Source organism: Hydra viridissima, unplaced genomic scaffold (assembly GCF_058129835.1).
Source record: "Hydra viridissima isolate aposymbiotic clone 2 unplaced genomic scaffold, HvirCarnegie_v1 scaffold_9, whole genome shotgun sequence".
NCBI lineage: Eukaryota > Metazoa > Cnidaria > Hydrozoa > Anthoathecata > Hydridae > Hydra > Hydra viridissima.
This window is the reverse complement of record NW_028324308.1, coordinates 8,167,292-8,183,245: the sequence shown is the minus strand read 5'-3', so window position 1 is coordinate 8,183,245 and position 15,954 is coordinate 8,167,292. Positions and strand designations below refer to the sequence as shown.

General features: G+C 32.4%; 1 protein-coding gene across 7 annotated transcripts; it reads right to left on the bottom strand.

Moving 5' to 3' along the window:
* Window positions 1–802: 802 nt before the first annotated feature.
* On the bottom strand, window positions 803–2,486 carry LOC145186780 (uncharacterized). 7 transcript variants are annotated; one of them, XM_090097962.1, is made up of 5 exons: window positions 2,124–2,486; window positions 1,835–2,044; window positions 1,578–1,753; window positions 1,309–1,435; window positions 803–920 (listed from the first exon to the last, which is right to left on the bottom strand). In XM_090097962.1, exons 3-5 carry the CDS (start codon window positions 1,593–1,595, stop codon window positions 880–882), a joined length of 186 nt encoding a protein of 61 aa, XP_089954088.1. In that variant the 5' UTR covers window positions 1,596–1,753; window positions 1,835–2,044; window positions 2,124–2,486; the 3' UTR covers window positions 803–879. The 7 variants fall into 7 exon arrangements, 6 of the variants coding, with proteins under 6 accessions (XP_089954088.1, XP_089954082.1, XP_089954086.1 ...); XR_016455702.1 differs by having other exon boundaries at window positions 1,095–1,435; window positions 1,578–2,044; window positions 2,124–2,464; XM_090097956.1 differs by having other exon boundaries at window positions 803–1,435.
* Window positions 2,487–15,954: the final 13,468 nt, after the last annotated feature.

Sequence of the window (15,954 nt, the reverse complement as noted above, 5' to 3'; positions counted from 1 at the left end):
ACTAAACTTCCCAGATTTGCTATGGAATTAGTCAAAAATGAGTGTTCGTCAAACATATGTGCAGCTCTTGCAAATTCTATACTACATGAGATTAAACATATCTTGAGAGAAATCTATTGAACCTGAACATCACTTCACATTTACTTATGAATATGGAAAATCTACTGGAACCTATTTGACTCATAGAACGATTCCTATTATTGGCGAAACTGATTTAGTATATATATATGTATGTATGTATATATATATATATTATATATACACTCTAAAGCCGAATGGTTCTCTGAAGAACCTTTGAGGGTTCTTGACGTTGGTGCTCCCTCAGCACCAACGTCAAGAACCCTCAAAAGTTCTTGACGTTGGTGCCGAACCTTACGATAAAGTTCTTTAAAGAACCCTAAACCGTTTTTCGAAGAACCTAAGAGTTCTTGATAGTTCCGATAAATCATCCGGATAGGTTCTTCAAAGAACCCTAAAGAGAACCTTTTTTTAAAAGAAAAACAATTTGTAAAGGTTCTTCAAAGAACTGTTTTTGAAGAATTATTTCAGATTCAAGACATCTGACTGAAAAAATGTTTACTAGACAAATCTTTGAATAATTTTTTTCTAAAAAAAAACCATGATTAATAATTATTATTGAATTTTCGGATAATTTTTTAGCCTAACAATTTTATTAAAACTTATTATTTTTTCAAACAAATTAATCCATGTTCTTCCAAAAAGTTTATATCAAGTGATAAAAATGATTTAACGTTTTACCATTTACTTGTTATGCAAAATGATGAATTAAAAAACGAATAGATTAACAAAAAGCATGTATTATAAGCAATAAAAAATTACAACACTTTTGGACAAAATAAATTTAAAAGTTGCTTTACTTTAAACGTTTCTGTTACCTCCCTTCGTAGAATTAGCTAAACCTAAACAAACAATAGACGGTATATAAAAGGTGAAATTTTACTCATTTTCTAGTAAATCTCTCTCTCTTGCTTTATAAATGTTACAATTTGTAAAATTATGTTAGGCAGTTGAAGTTAAGATTTCGATATAAAATAAGTTTAAAATAAATCAATAGCCTTGCTCAAAGTATTTACCATCCTGTGAATTGTTACAGGGACTTCTTTATTTGATACACCAAATATGATGTGTTAAAAAAATAATGTGTTTTTCAACTGAACAGGGTACTGTATATCGTAAATAAAGTAAGAGGCAAATATACAAGCCACCGCTAACAAGATATCAACATTATTATAATGTTCAACTATTTCTTGGCTATCTAACATAATTCTACAAAATTTTGATGTCAACCTTTGAGCTTGAGGGATTGCAATAGTTGGTGTATTCTGTTTTGGAGTGTCATAAAATTTAACCAAGGTTTCAACAGATTCTTTGAATAGCTCTGGAAATAAAAGAACTGCTCTATTGAATGTAGCATCTGTAATAGTAAAAAAAAATTACGATAGAAACATAAAACAGAATTAAATTATAAAACAATATTTAACAGAAAAAAGCATAAAAATTTTTATCAATAATTTTTTGGAAAACAGAAATCTCTTGTATTACACAAAATTTATTACCTCTCTTAGTGCTTTCATTAATTTCACACTCAATTTCAGCAAAATTTTCAGAAATAAAATCGTCTTTACACTTTAACTTAACCAAGCTTAAGATTTTATCTTCCATACCCTTCATCTGTTTATGAAGTTTTTTATCGAGATCTTTTCCAAATCTCAGTTTCATTTTCACTAAGAAGCTTTAACATCATTATTATAAAGATTATTTTTAAGCTGGAACACACAAAAAAATAAAATCAAGAGAATAGTTAAAAGCCTACCAATTGAGCAGAGCAGAGCAATGGGTATTTAGCTTTTAGATCAATTGTGCAAAGACGTCCATCGAAATCCTTTGCTCACATAAACAAACTATGTTGCTGACAATCAATCAGCATATTCATATCTGGACAAAGATTACGGTATTCAATTATCATATCCTGATGATGTTTTGCTACAGCTATATCATCCTCACCAATAGGCAGAGAATGTGGCTAAAGAAATTTATTTTTCAATATTTATTAAATCTTTTTTTTACTATTTTATCCCAAAACAGATAAGCTTAATTTTTACCAAGTCTCCATCTGTCCTACTAGAAGCTTGGTCATTCTCAAGACAATTTTCTGTGCATATATACATTTACATATTTTACTAATTGATAAAATAAAATCGTATGGTAGCTATTAACCATTGACAGTATATCACTTTTTTTTTCAGAATTCATGTTTAGTCAAGTTTATAAGATTCCACGTTGTAATCAACTAACACGCTGAGTAAAAAAACAAAATGGCGTCTTAAAAGATGGAAAAAGGTTCTGAAGAACCTTTAGAAGAAACTTAAGATATTTACTCTAACAATTAATGCGAAGAACCTTAAAGGTTCTTTAAACTTGCATTAAAAAAGTAGCCGGTTCTACAAAGAACCATTTAGGTACGTGAAGAACCCACGGGTTCTTTAAGTCGACTATAAGAACCTTTAGGTTCTTTGAAGAACAGCCGCAGAACCTTCAAGAACCCTTTAGATTTGCAGTGTATATATATATATATATATATATATATATATATATATATATATATATATATATATATATATATATATAATTAATATATACAATATAAATTGAAATTAATGGTTTGACTCGGGCGTCCTCCAAATAAATTCATCCCTTTCAATAGTTCTGGGATTTCTTTCTAAAGTTCCCCTGCGAGCTTTGAACTTGATTTATTCATATAAAAGCTGTTTGGATCCTGCAAACTGAGCAACTTTCGCTTTTGTGATTTCACAATTGTTAACTGCATTTAATTCTGATTTACAAAGGTCTCTACTATACTCTCATTTTTGAATGCAATTTTAACAATTTTCAATAAAATCAGCTGGAAAATTTCTACTTCAATATGAAAACTTTTAAATTTATTGAAAAATTAAGAGTAAAAAATTTTTAGACTCAACATATGGCCAGATTTGGTATATATAGTAACTGAGTCTGTAGCCAACAAAAGCTGTAAAGTCTATGAACAATATCTCTCTATTTTTTGTACAACATTACAAAAGACTTGAAAAAAATTTTAATTAACTATCTAAATGAATGCAATTACGAACATTTGAAAGAAACGTTTGCTTTTTAAACATATTCAATAATAATAAGTTATCAAATCGTAAATGCACTTTTCTGGTTTTTTAAAGATGTGTTTTGAAGAGAATCATTTTCGACAGAAAATTGTCCGAGTGATGAAATTTCATCACTCGGATCACTCAGTGCATTCCCAGCAAGCACACAACGTTGAAACAACGTTGAAATAACGTTGATCAACGTCGATCAACGTTATTTCAACGTTGTTTCAACTTTGTGTGCTTGCTGGGAATGCACTGTTTTCCAGGGGTTTGAGCGAAAGAAGTTTTTTATTAAGTTCAGTTTTGAAAAGGAATGTACTCCCCAACTGCTTGCTCCTAAAATTGCGAGGTAAATTAATTTATCTTAAATGAAGGCTTTAATAACTTCAGTTATTGTTTTCCTTACAGTAAATAGAATCAGCTCATCAGCAAATGATTTTTCAAGATTTCAATAAGTGTATTAGCCCGCCACAACATTTCCTCAGCAGACATGGAACAATTGACAAAGAAATTGAACCTTTCATACAGCTTAGAAGTTGAGATGAATTGGAGGCCACTGCAAAAAACTCTCATAACATCTCTATTCAGAGATGTTATGAGAGTTTTTTGCAATAGTCTCCAATTCATCTCAACTTCAATAGCCTCCAATTCGTCTCAACTCGTTTAAGTGATCCGAAAGAGAATCATGCAACTTTAAAATGATACACAACGGAATCCTTTTCACTTTCAGAGTTTTGCTTGCCATATTCATCTTCTGTGGCTCATTCCGATCCATCCAAGCTATCTTCAGGTGTTGTTGCTTTAACAAAAGTGTCTTTGCTTTATAACGAGCTATTTATGGTTGTGAGCCACTCTAAGAAATTTTATCTAATGATTTTTGAATTTCTGAATAATTTTCACAAAGAGGTCCAGTTATGTCACTTCGTGAAGACTATCTTGTTTCACTTTGAACAACGTGCGTTTCTTATTTACGTTTTTTAACAATTTAGCCCATTTTTGAGTTGAAGCAGAAAAAAGATTAAAAAATCCCCCCTAAAAAACTACCGCATTTAAGCAGCACTCAGCAGCATATGAACTACCCAACTTCACGAAATCTTGCTTGTACACACGAATGCTCCACTCATATTATTAAAATTGTGATTTAAAGTCAGCTACATTAATTCTATGAGACTCGATTGTACTTTGCAGGATATTAAAAAAATATTTTCCATCATATTGTTTAAGATAATGAACTATAAAAAAAAGTCTACACTTTGGTTTTGGCGCCCCTTGAACTATTGGTGTCGGCACCCCCGGGTCTACGAAAAAATAGTGCCTAGAGCTTACGAACAACTTAATCCATTCCTAGCGCTACTTGTTAGTATGTATATACATTTTACTACTTACTTTACCAATATAGTAACACCAACAAGTATTTTACCCATAAACCAGCCTTTTAAAAGTTGTAAATTATAAGCTATATTTTTTGTCTTTTCAAAACCTGATTTATAGGTGTTAATATATAAACTTTGTGTAATTCTTCTTTTATTGCTTGATTAAATTATTTGATATTTTTGTATTTATTTTATCATATTTAGGTCATTACATTTTATCAGTGGATCACTATTTGCAACTACTTGTGTTTTGTAAAATTTTTATCAACACGAACTATATCAATATTAAGTGATTCTATTGAATCACTACATAGTGTATACTCCTGTCAATTTTTCATGATGTTTAAAGTAAACCACATAAATACCATGCCATGCCCAGATGTACAAACCCCATCTCAACAGTTGTCTTCATAGGGCTTGGATGTTGTGTTAGGAGAGACTTAAAGATACTAGTAACCCAGGTGGATGTTTCAGTAAGGTATATATATATATATATATATATATATATATATATATATATATATATATATATATATATATATATATATATATATATATATATATATATATGTATGTATATACATACTAGCAGGGGTACCAGACGCTGTCCGGGAATAAAGTTAACCATTGAGCAAATCAGACAAAGGGGGGAATAATTCAAAGTTTGGAAGTTTAACCCACTTAAGTGGTTTTCAGTCTGTGCCACGTGGAGGCACTTCCCCATACAGACCAGTCTTTTTGTCTCAAGACTCACCTTGAAGGACTTAGACACAGAAAGAGAAACCTAAAAAGAAATGAAAAATTTCCTGTTAGTTTTTACATACCTGCCTTGCAAAACTCCTGGTCTTCAAAATGAAGGGCTGTTGAGAAACCTAGCTTGAGAAACTTACATAGACATGGAAATATCAGTGTTCAATTAAAAAATTATGAAATGAGATTTAATCCAGAACTTGTCTGTAAACAATATTTTTTGAAACACCTCCAGGGGCCAAAATAAAAAGATTTCTAGAAGAGCCAACTCTAGAACAGGCAACATAAAATTGACCATGTGAGAAACATGGAGATCGTAAATCAAAACCACAGTATTTGATGGATTGTCCCTGAGACTTCTTGACTGTTATGGAAAATGCTAGTCTAACAGGGAACTGAAGTTTTTTGAATGGGAATTCAAAATTGGAAGTTACTAAGGGAATCCTGGGAATAAGAACGCTTTTACCAGCGCCCTTTCCAATCAGAATTGTTGCCTCAATGGTGCTGCGTAGCATTCTTTTCACACACTGTCTAGTTCCATTGCACAGTTTTGGAGGGTTCAAATTTCTCAACAGTATAATAGGTGATCCTACCTTCAAATAAGTGAGTGAGGTGGCATACCAGGAGGATTTTGGGCATTTAACACCTCAACAGGAAAATGAACTGCATCAGATTCCTCAACAACAGCATCAATTGACTCATATAAGTTGGGTTCACCTGGCAACATTAATAAAATCTTAGTATTTATATTGTGAACATCATCATTTTTGGCAGCAAGAATTGCTCTTTCTGTCAACCAGCTTAAGTTTTGATAGTCCATTTCCACACTTGGATACACAACATTGATAAGGTCCTCAACTGACTGTACCAAATTGCACAGCTCATGAATCAATTGAATTTAATTGTTGATATTTTGAAGAAACCTGCCATCACCAATTTCCAAAAGAATATTTGGAAAATTGTCAAGATTACTGTCACTTCCCAATCTCATTCGCATGTTTTGAGTCAGGGTCAATGTCCTTGCGTGTCTCTACAAATGTGACATTTTCAGACATGCATTGACTTCATCTGCAGGTGTGGACTTTGGGATGACTGGTAAGTTTGCCGGAAATCCCCACAGAGTAGAAGTAAAGTGCCCCCCATAAGTATGTCATTTTTTCTGAGATCTTTTAGTATTGTATTTAGGGCTTCGATAGATTTATGGTGTGCCATGGTGCACTCATCCCAAACAATCAATTTACAATCTCTAAGGATTTGACCCCTACCGCTATTCCTTGATATACTGCAAGTAGGATTGTCTAACCTAGCAATATCTAGTGGAAGTTTAAATGCAGAATGTGCTGTCCTTCCGCCATCCATCAAGTTGCAGCAATACCAGAAGAAGCTACAGCGACAGCTATCTCTCCCCTAGATCTTACTTCAGCCAATATTAGTTTGGTCAGGAATATCTTGCCTGTACCTACTGGAGCCTGTAGAAATATTATGGATCCATCCTCATTTCCTAATCCATCCATTATTGATGCATAAGCATGTCTTTGATCATGATTGAGTAGAAGCCTTTTTTCAGCAACATATGCTTGCAAATCTTCTGCATTGTAGTTAATTTCCCTAAGGTAGTCACTGTGAAGCACAGCACCATGTGCTAATTATAATTGCAAATAAGTCTCGCATTTGTGAAGGTAAAGATATTTGTTTAGCCTCATTCAAACACTCATCCCAATTGTTGGGATGAGTGTTTGAATATTTGTTTAGCCTCATTCAAACACTCATCCCCCCTCCAAGAGTCCCAACATTTGACATGCCTCACGAAAGGTTTCACACACGCAATTTTCAACAGTTTTCACCTCATCAAAAGACCTTGGGCCTCGCACCTTGTGTAGCAGTAATCGCAAGAAATAGCATTCCTTGTTTTTGGGGTTCACCACATACACTCTTCCCAAGGCCTTGCCTGCTTTTCTCCTTGACCAACATTTTATTACTTGCATTCCAGGTAAAATACTTGGGAACTTCCACATAAAGCAAGTTGCAAGTTCATCAACTGTACAAAGCTTGAAAAATGCCGTCAGAGTTGTGTCACGTGGATTAGCTGATATTTCAGCAGCATTCTGCTCCGTGAAGTACACCCTTTGGCCATTTTTCAGGTGCACTTGAAGGTGCATCACACTAACAGAACGATGATGTATGGAGTAGCCAAATATCCTCCAGAATGATTCATTGCTACTCAAATATCTCCCAAATTCGTAGTTACTCACCTCGTCATTGGCTCTTGAGCCAACAACGCCAAAAGCAGCCATGTCACTTCATTTATTCACATACTTGCAGATATATTTGATAGACTTTATACTACTACAAAACTCAACATTAATGTGTGCATTAATCATTAATGAGTGATCAACAGTGTTTGTCGCACCAAATGAGGTCATTTGAAAGCAAGAATTATATTTTCTCATGTTTTTCAAAAAATCCCTCGACTGGGGAGTTTTACCATGGGTGAGACGTAAAAGTTCAGGAGGTGGTGGTGCCAAAGGAGCTAATTTCACCTTCCCACTGTTGCAACATAGTCCAGGGCGCTCACCCTTAAACGTTCTCGCTCTACAGAACTTACAAATCTTATCCATTTTACCGATCAAAGAAAATGTGCTATAATCAATTGTAGGATCATACATAAAGCCACCAATTTCAACAGATCGTCTGGCCCTGGTTGATGATCTGAACTGCTCTACTCTTTGCCTCTGTTCAGCAAGAAAAGTTTCTCTTTCATCAAGAGCCTGCAATTGTCTCATCTCTATCTTTCATTCTCTACGCACATTATTTGAGGCCTCTCTTTCAATTTCAGTCTGAGACAATCTTACCTCAAGCTCTCTAGCCCTGCGCTGTGCAAGTAATGCCTCTCTTGCAGCCGCAGTTTGAAGCCTTTTCTGTTGCGCTCGCCGTTCCCTTTCTCTCAACAGCCTTTCATTGCGCTGACCAGGAGTTTCTCGCCTTCCTTTCCTTGAATTGATTCCCTTTCCTCTTCCTCGGGCCATCCTTTTTTAATAAATAAGTATAAACAAGTTTTAAAGTTATTCCATGGCTTCATAATCCTTTTCAGCCAATAATTACTAAAAAAACTGAAGCAAAAGAGAATAACAAAGCAAATTATTGCCATTTATTTTTTCACCTTGCCTAATTTTGTCATGTCAGATTGATAAGCTGACTTAAGAAATCATTTCAACTTTATAGGTCAAACAATGTGCTTACATAGGCTGTTGCAATCCAAGAACTTTTAGTGAAAGGGACATAGTTATAGAAAATATTGTGCTCAAACATCATGGGTCAACCACTTATTCTCAAAATGTTAAGCTACGAATTAAAATTAAATTGATAACTATCCACTCCAACTGGCTGAAATAAAAATATGACCTAATAATAGTTTCTCTGCATGGGGCAGATAATGTACAAAACCTAACAAAGCCTGTTCAAATCATGCATGACTAAGTTAAAGCATTAACTTTATTCCAGCAAGCAGATCCATGATGGCTTGAAAAGAGCAAAAGAAAAATAGATAAATTCAAGATCTTATACTCAACCAAGTGTAATTGAATTGCGTGAAGAAACTATTTACGGCGGATTTGATTGACGGAGTTTCTTTGATATGTTGTAAATATAGTTTAAGCGGTTTATTTTATGAGCATATTTGAGGTTCTTTGTATAGTATAAATTGAAGGAAAACTATTTGTAAAGAGAGAATTATTTTAGGAGAAGAGAAAATGTAGAACTGAAACGTTGTATTTGCTGCAAGAAAACAACACCAAGGCACAAAAATCCAAGGGACAATCCCTTTTATACAAAGTAATAGATTCAAAGTTAAGTTACCAAATAGTGAGCCCAAAAAATCTATTTGATTTTGCAGTTTCACATATTTTCACACTTTATGTTGGCTGAAAATAAGTCACAGGTTCAAGTTAGCCTTTCAAATCTGATGAGCAAGGGTGAGCTAAACATTCATTGGGTTCAAGAAGATTAGGGAAGTGAGCCAGAGAGCCTATTAGATTTTACATAACCGGCAAGAGGTTAGCTACATTTAGTCCCTGGATTTTTTAAAATATTAGGACGCGGCTGAACTCAAAAGAAAAAAAAGAAAGAAAGAATTTACCTTCCTCAAACAACTCCCTGATTGTTTATCCTGAAAAAAAATTCCTGAAATAAAAAACCTTCTTTGGTATTTGAACAGAATAGTTTTATTGTCCACTCGCCAAATCACACCACTGGACAAACAACTTAATTTAAATGCTTCCTCATTGCAGCTGGCTGCCCCTGGATCATTGTATTTACTGGTCCGGATTAGGATAGTTTTACTTGTTTATTTTTGCAAAACTTATACAGCCTCTCGTGGGCTGATTTGTTTAAAGCAGGGACAATCCAACTGCCTTTTGTTCAATGCATAACTATTCCAAAGAAAGAAGAAAGAAAAGACATTTTAACTTTTATTCTGACAATAAATTCTTCAGCCATTTTAAAATTAGTTGTCCGGTCGCTGAGGACTCGAATTGGACTCGGCCGGCGAAATTCAGCTGATGCCTGGGAGGGAGCCATTTTGAAAAATCTCCGTGAACATTTCTTTAAAAAATCAAATATTCAACTAATTTCAAAAAATCAAATATTCAACTAATTTTATTAGACTAACTGTTCTAGAGATTTTTGCATTTAAAGGTGACGTCGGAAAAAAAAGAAAAATTCTTTTAAAGATTCTGTTGTTATTAGTCCGTTTTAAAAGCTAAAACATATCCTATGGCATTAGTTAGATTCCCACGAATTTTTTAAGCCATTCCTGATTAAATTTGGTGGTCTGGTTGTGAATAACTCAGCTCGGACACGGACCACGGACGGTACAGTCCTCTTTTATTTATAAGATTAACATAGTATGATTAACTAGCTATATATAAACTAATTTTTATTTGACAAAAACAAATGGGTTACTATGTGTTTTTTATGGCAAATGAAATAATATATGGAATATGAAAAGCGAAAACATAAAATATCTGGGCGCATTTTGCAAGATAATTTTAAATTCGAATAACCTTTTAAAAGGTTTTGTTTTATCAAATGAACTATAAAAAAATCCATTAGAAAATACACCTATAAAAAAATAATACATAAAAGAATATATATTATGGAGTTTATAGAGTAGTCGAGGCAAAAAATGGCGACATATCGGAAAAAATACTAAAAATATACACAAAATTAAGGATGGTGAATGAAGGATCTTGACAAAAAATTTTATTTAAACATTTTTGTATTTCGCTATACTTTTTTAATCATTTTAAAATTAGCCTTACAGGTCTATTTTATCATTAACAGACTTTATTTACACGAAAAAAAAGTTCCCAAATTTACAAATGTTCATCTTGAAAAATTGATAAATTCTGTTCGTGCCGACAACTAATTTCCTTTACTTTGGTGTAATTTGTTTAGTAATTTGTCAACACGTGAAGTAGTTACTTTATCCTGAACAGTCTTATGAAACAAATGCAAAAAAAATTTAAACTAATACCACGTGATCAGGTTTCTGTTTTAAAACTGCGGGCAGTCATTTTAATAGATTTTTTTGTTGACGGGTGAAAATTTAGAGTTTGACGGGAACTAACATGGCTCGCTGATTTCTGCGGCCTCATTGATGTAAAACAATGAGTTGTACGTCCATCTCTTATACGTTTATGTATAGAACTAATTCAACGGCTTTATCTTTCACAAGTTCATTTCTATGATTTGAACGTATAAGATCATGTAAACTTCATCTATGCAGTAATGTGTCAATTTACAGCCTGAGAAAACTGGAGTAATAAACACAAGACATAATCATGTGACCGTTGCCACACTCGGAAACTTCCTTGAGCCTAGGGATTGCAATCCCGCATTGCGGGATCCCGCAATCCCGCGGGATCCCGCATTAATTTAGCGCATGCAAGATCCCGCAAAAACTACTGCGGGATCCGCGGGATTTGCGGGATTTTGAAACAATTGCTTTTAAACAAAAAAGGTCAATTCTTTTAAACAAAAAAGACAAAAAAGATATCAAATTAAAAGTGTTTATTGTATTTGTGAAACAAATCAATTTAAAAATTTATCTTCAGCTATTAAAATATTTTTCTTAGCTATAAATATAAAAAAATCATTCAAAAATAAGCAATTATTTAGCAAAACATTAGTCGAACTCGTTCAAATTTTTTTTTGTTTAATTAATGATTATGTTGAAATTTTCGCTAATGAGTATGTTCAAATTTTTGTTAATGAGTATGTTGAAAACGTGAAATTGAAAACGTGCGTGTATAATTGTAAAAAATATACTTTTAAAAACTACTTTTTAAAAAGTCTTTAAAAATTATTTACATCAAGATTTTAAAACAAAAGTACTAAGCATGTCCCAAATTAAAACTATATGGAATTATTTAAAAAAAAGTGATAATGAAGAAAATGCGAAGTGCATGTTATGTTCGGCTATTTTAAAAATTAATCAAAGATCAACTAAAGGGTTATTAATCCATTTAAAAACTAAACGTGGCACCGATTTAAAATCAAACGTTTTACAACAAGACGGAGCTTCAACTTCAAAACAGCATGAATCAGTTGAACTAGAGCCTAAAATATACATCGACTGCGAAGACGAAGAAGTAATTCCATCGAAAAAAGTCAGAACAATTGACACGTTTTTCGTAAAGGAAATTTCTATGGAAAAAAATGGTATCGCGCATGGTTGCAAAAGATGGCTTTACATTTAATAGTTTTTGCACATCTTCAGATTTACGGTACTTGTTTTCAAAGAGTGGTTTCCGGCTCCCTACTTCACCTAATACTATAAGATTGATGGTAGTTAAATTCTCAGATTCTGTAAAAACCGATATAATGCAAAAACTCACATCACTAAAAAAGCAAAATCAAAAGTTTTAGATAACGTTTGACGAATGGGCATCACAAAATAGTCAGAGATACTTAAACTTAAATGTACATATAGAGGCGAAACACTTTAATCTTGGATTGATTCGAATCCATGGATCGTGTAATGCAGAATATTGCGTCAAGTTAGTTTCAGAAAGGCTAAATAGCTTCGATATTGACCTCCAAGAAGACATTATTGCCATGACCACTGATAGAGCAAGTGTGATGGTAAAAGTCGGTAAAATGATGTCTTGCTATCAACAGCTATGTTATGCTCATGGAATACAACTTGCAGTTATTGATATCTTATACAAGAAAAACAGCGGAGAAGTCGAAGAATCGTTTATTACATATGAAAATTGTGAAGAAGAAGATGAATGTGGTAAAACTGAGGATGATGAAGCTATAAATAAAGAATATGGTTTGACAATGATTTTGGATAGAGCATCAGCTGAATTGGTTAGCAATTACAAAGATCTCATGAAAAAAGTGAGAAAGGTTGTAAAAATATTTAAAAACTCTCCTGTCAAAAAGGAAATATTTACAGAAAGATATCCTACAAGAACACGGGAAAAAGCTTCAGTTGATTCTTGATTGTAACACTAGGTGGGACAGTATGTTCGATATGTTAGAAAGATTTCATAGACTAAAAGTGTGTATTGAAAAAGCCTTAATTAATGTTGGGTCAGAAATTCGTTTCACCCAAGAAGAGTGGTCCCAAATCAATGACTTAATTATTTGCCTGGCACCACTAAAACTTGGTCTCGAACTTTAATGCAGAAGAGAATCGAACCTTGTCACGGTGGAAACAACTTTTCAATTTATGCTAAATAAATTGCGAAAGCAATCATCACTTTTGAGCAAAGATTTAGCCGCGGCACTTCGTGAGAGGTTTACACAACGTCGTAATAAGAATTTAAATGGACTACTAGTTTACTTAAAAAATCCGACGAAGAAAATGAACTCGAAGAAAAAGAAGCTGTGGATTTTATTAACAATTCCCAAATACTTATTCCTACAATTCTATCGCTGAAAAAAGAATTGGAAAATCAAGCACAGAAAGACAAGAACAGCTGGACAGAAAATGTAAAGGAGAAACCAAATTTAGATTCTTTAGACTTTGATAAATTATTGAAGCCGGAAATGTTTGCCTATGAAAGTAATGGAGTAAGAGGCACGTTTCTAGATATAGCGCATAGTTACTTGATGACCATACCACCAATAAGCGTAGAGGCCGAGCAAGCTTTTTCAGCTGCTGGTTACATATGCAGTCCTTTGAGGAGTAGATTAAGTGATGATACTTTAAGTAGGGTCTGGTTCTTAAGAGCCCATTTCTTACAATCATTTTCTCAATTTGATATTTCAAAAAACAAATAAAGCTAATAGTTCTACGTAAAGCTAAAAGATGTTCTATGTACTTTGGCTTATCTTTTTGTTCATTAAATGTTAAGAATTATATTGATTTACAAATGAATTGCGTTTTTTGGCTTTATTTACCTTATCTTATCAATCTAATAGGTTGAGTATATTTTTTCTAAAATACTTGAAAGAAAAATACAATTGTCATTTTGCCTTTTATAATGTGCATAAGAAACCTACTAATCCCGCGCGGGATCCGCACAAAAATTAAAAAAATCCGCGCGGATTCCGCGGGATTGAAAAGTGTGCGGGATTGCAATCCCTACTTGAGCCTTCAAATGCCCACCAGTATCAATTAATATCAATAAAAAATGAGATTTGGATTAGCACAAGTCTTCGGTAGGATCTGATTTCTGTGAAGTTTTCGGATTATCACATGATTTAGTTTTAAATATGTAATTAAAATATCTGATTGCTGTTTAAATTAATTTGATAATGGTGTAATAACATTTAAAAGGTTATTCCTAAAAATTATTCTTTAGCAATGATCAGATGTTCTGTTTTTATTGTTGATCCATAATTATAGAAGAAATAATCTAAAAGCAATAGCCTAAAAGATTGATCAGATGATCTGCACAATCTTTAGAAAATATTTTCAGTAATTTTGCATGTCCCATGCAGCTCAAATTTGACGTATTGTCAAATACTTGTAACTTTTAATAAACAATAAACCTAAGAACTAAAAGCTCAACAAATTTTATGACTTTGTTTGTTGCTCTTGTCCAGCGGACTTAACATTACAAGTAAGTGGTGTTATTTTCCTACTTTCAAATTAAACCAAACAATTATTAAGGTTGATACTTCTATTCATGTATTATACTCTTTAGAATCATTACGCTTTAAGTATAATAAAGATAAGCAAAATTGGGTTAATTTATGCTATCCGTACAATGATGGCATTTATATAGATGATACATTGATTATGTATTGTATTTTTAAAACTAGTATTTAAAGATATGCGATCGTGTTATGATGATAAGCTGATACTTGGTGGTGTGTTAGCTTTTTTTGTTAACAGAATTATTGCACATGGTTTGCCCAACATGTGCATTTTGTACAAGCGTTATCTAAAATAAACTGTCTCATCAGCGACAGTAGATAAAACTTTGGTAAATTGAAATTAATAAAAATTTTCCTTCAATAATAGGAAATGAATGTTTTTTTTTTAATTATTTTTAAACTTGTTCTCTGTTAAGCGCCAACTGTCTCAAAATGTTGTCTTCAAAAAAACTGTTAACCTAATGAAATCACGAAAAATACTGTTTAATAATTTAAACTTGTAATAAATCCTATAATTTACAATTATGTGAGACTAAATAATTGAATTTCATGTAATTTCACCTATGAACATTGGATTTCCCATGAGTGACATTATTTTTAAACAAAAGAATCAACTTATTCAAAAGGAGCTCCTGCATGTAATAAAATCCCTAAACGTCTTTCCAGTCTTTTTATCCTATATCCTTATATAAATGTTAATGTCCGCTGAAGAGTTCTTCAGTGAATAAATGGTTTTCTTCACTATTTAATAGACTACAATTTGATTGGTTATAGTGATCTGTCTGCTATAATTGTCTAATATTTATATATAGTAGGTACGTGTGCAAAATTTTTAAACTATTCAAATATTTAATTATTGTGCATCATTGTAAAGAGCTTTAAACCAGTATTACAATAGTGAAAATTTCATAAAAAACTAATGATTCTACAAAAAGTTATGCCCATTTAAGTGACAAAAATTCATTATAAGGAATGCTTAAGAAAACTGTAACCAACTTAAAAAAATAGCTTTCGACTAACGGTGGTTTTGTAATAGAACTTCATTGAACAACATCAAAAAAATATAGAACTTAAAGTATTAAATAATCCTGCCAACTTAAAAAAATAAAATAAAACACCTCGTACTTAATATCAACAATTATATTGATATGTATTAAACTTAACAACAGAATCTATACTGAAATATTTATGTGTATCACTGACTGTATTTTGACTATATATAAATATGAAACAGACTTTATTTAACAATTTGAAAAGGTACTCCATGATAAGTCTTCATAGACTTCTACGAGTTTTCCTTTACAACAACATATATATATATTTGAAGTAACAAGAAAATTTCTTGTCTTTTTATCTTTTTCTTATTTTTATTCTATTATTTTTAAAAAATACTGATAGTCTTTATGATAAGAAACTCTATTATTTTACGTTATACTTAAATATGCTTGTTAAACCACGTTTTATTATGATGTGTTCTACTTGCTAAACCACTTCTTATTATGATGTTATACGTGGTAATATTATGTTATATTCTTTTTTTTTTTATTTACGTTGCA

Coding starts and splice junctions, on each gene's coding strand:
- LOC145186780 (XM_090097956.1), bottom strand. CDS start 1,740: ATGAAACTGAGATTTGGAAAAGATCTCGATAAAAAACTTCATAAACAG. Junction 1,436..1,577: donor TAATGAAAGCACTAAGAGAG/GTAATAAATTTT, acceptor TTACTATTACAG/ATGCTACATTCAATAGAGCA.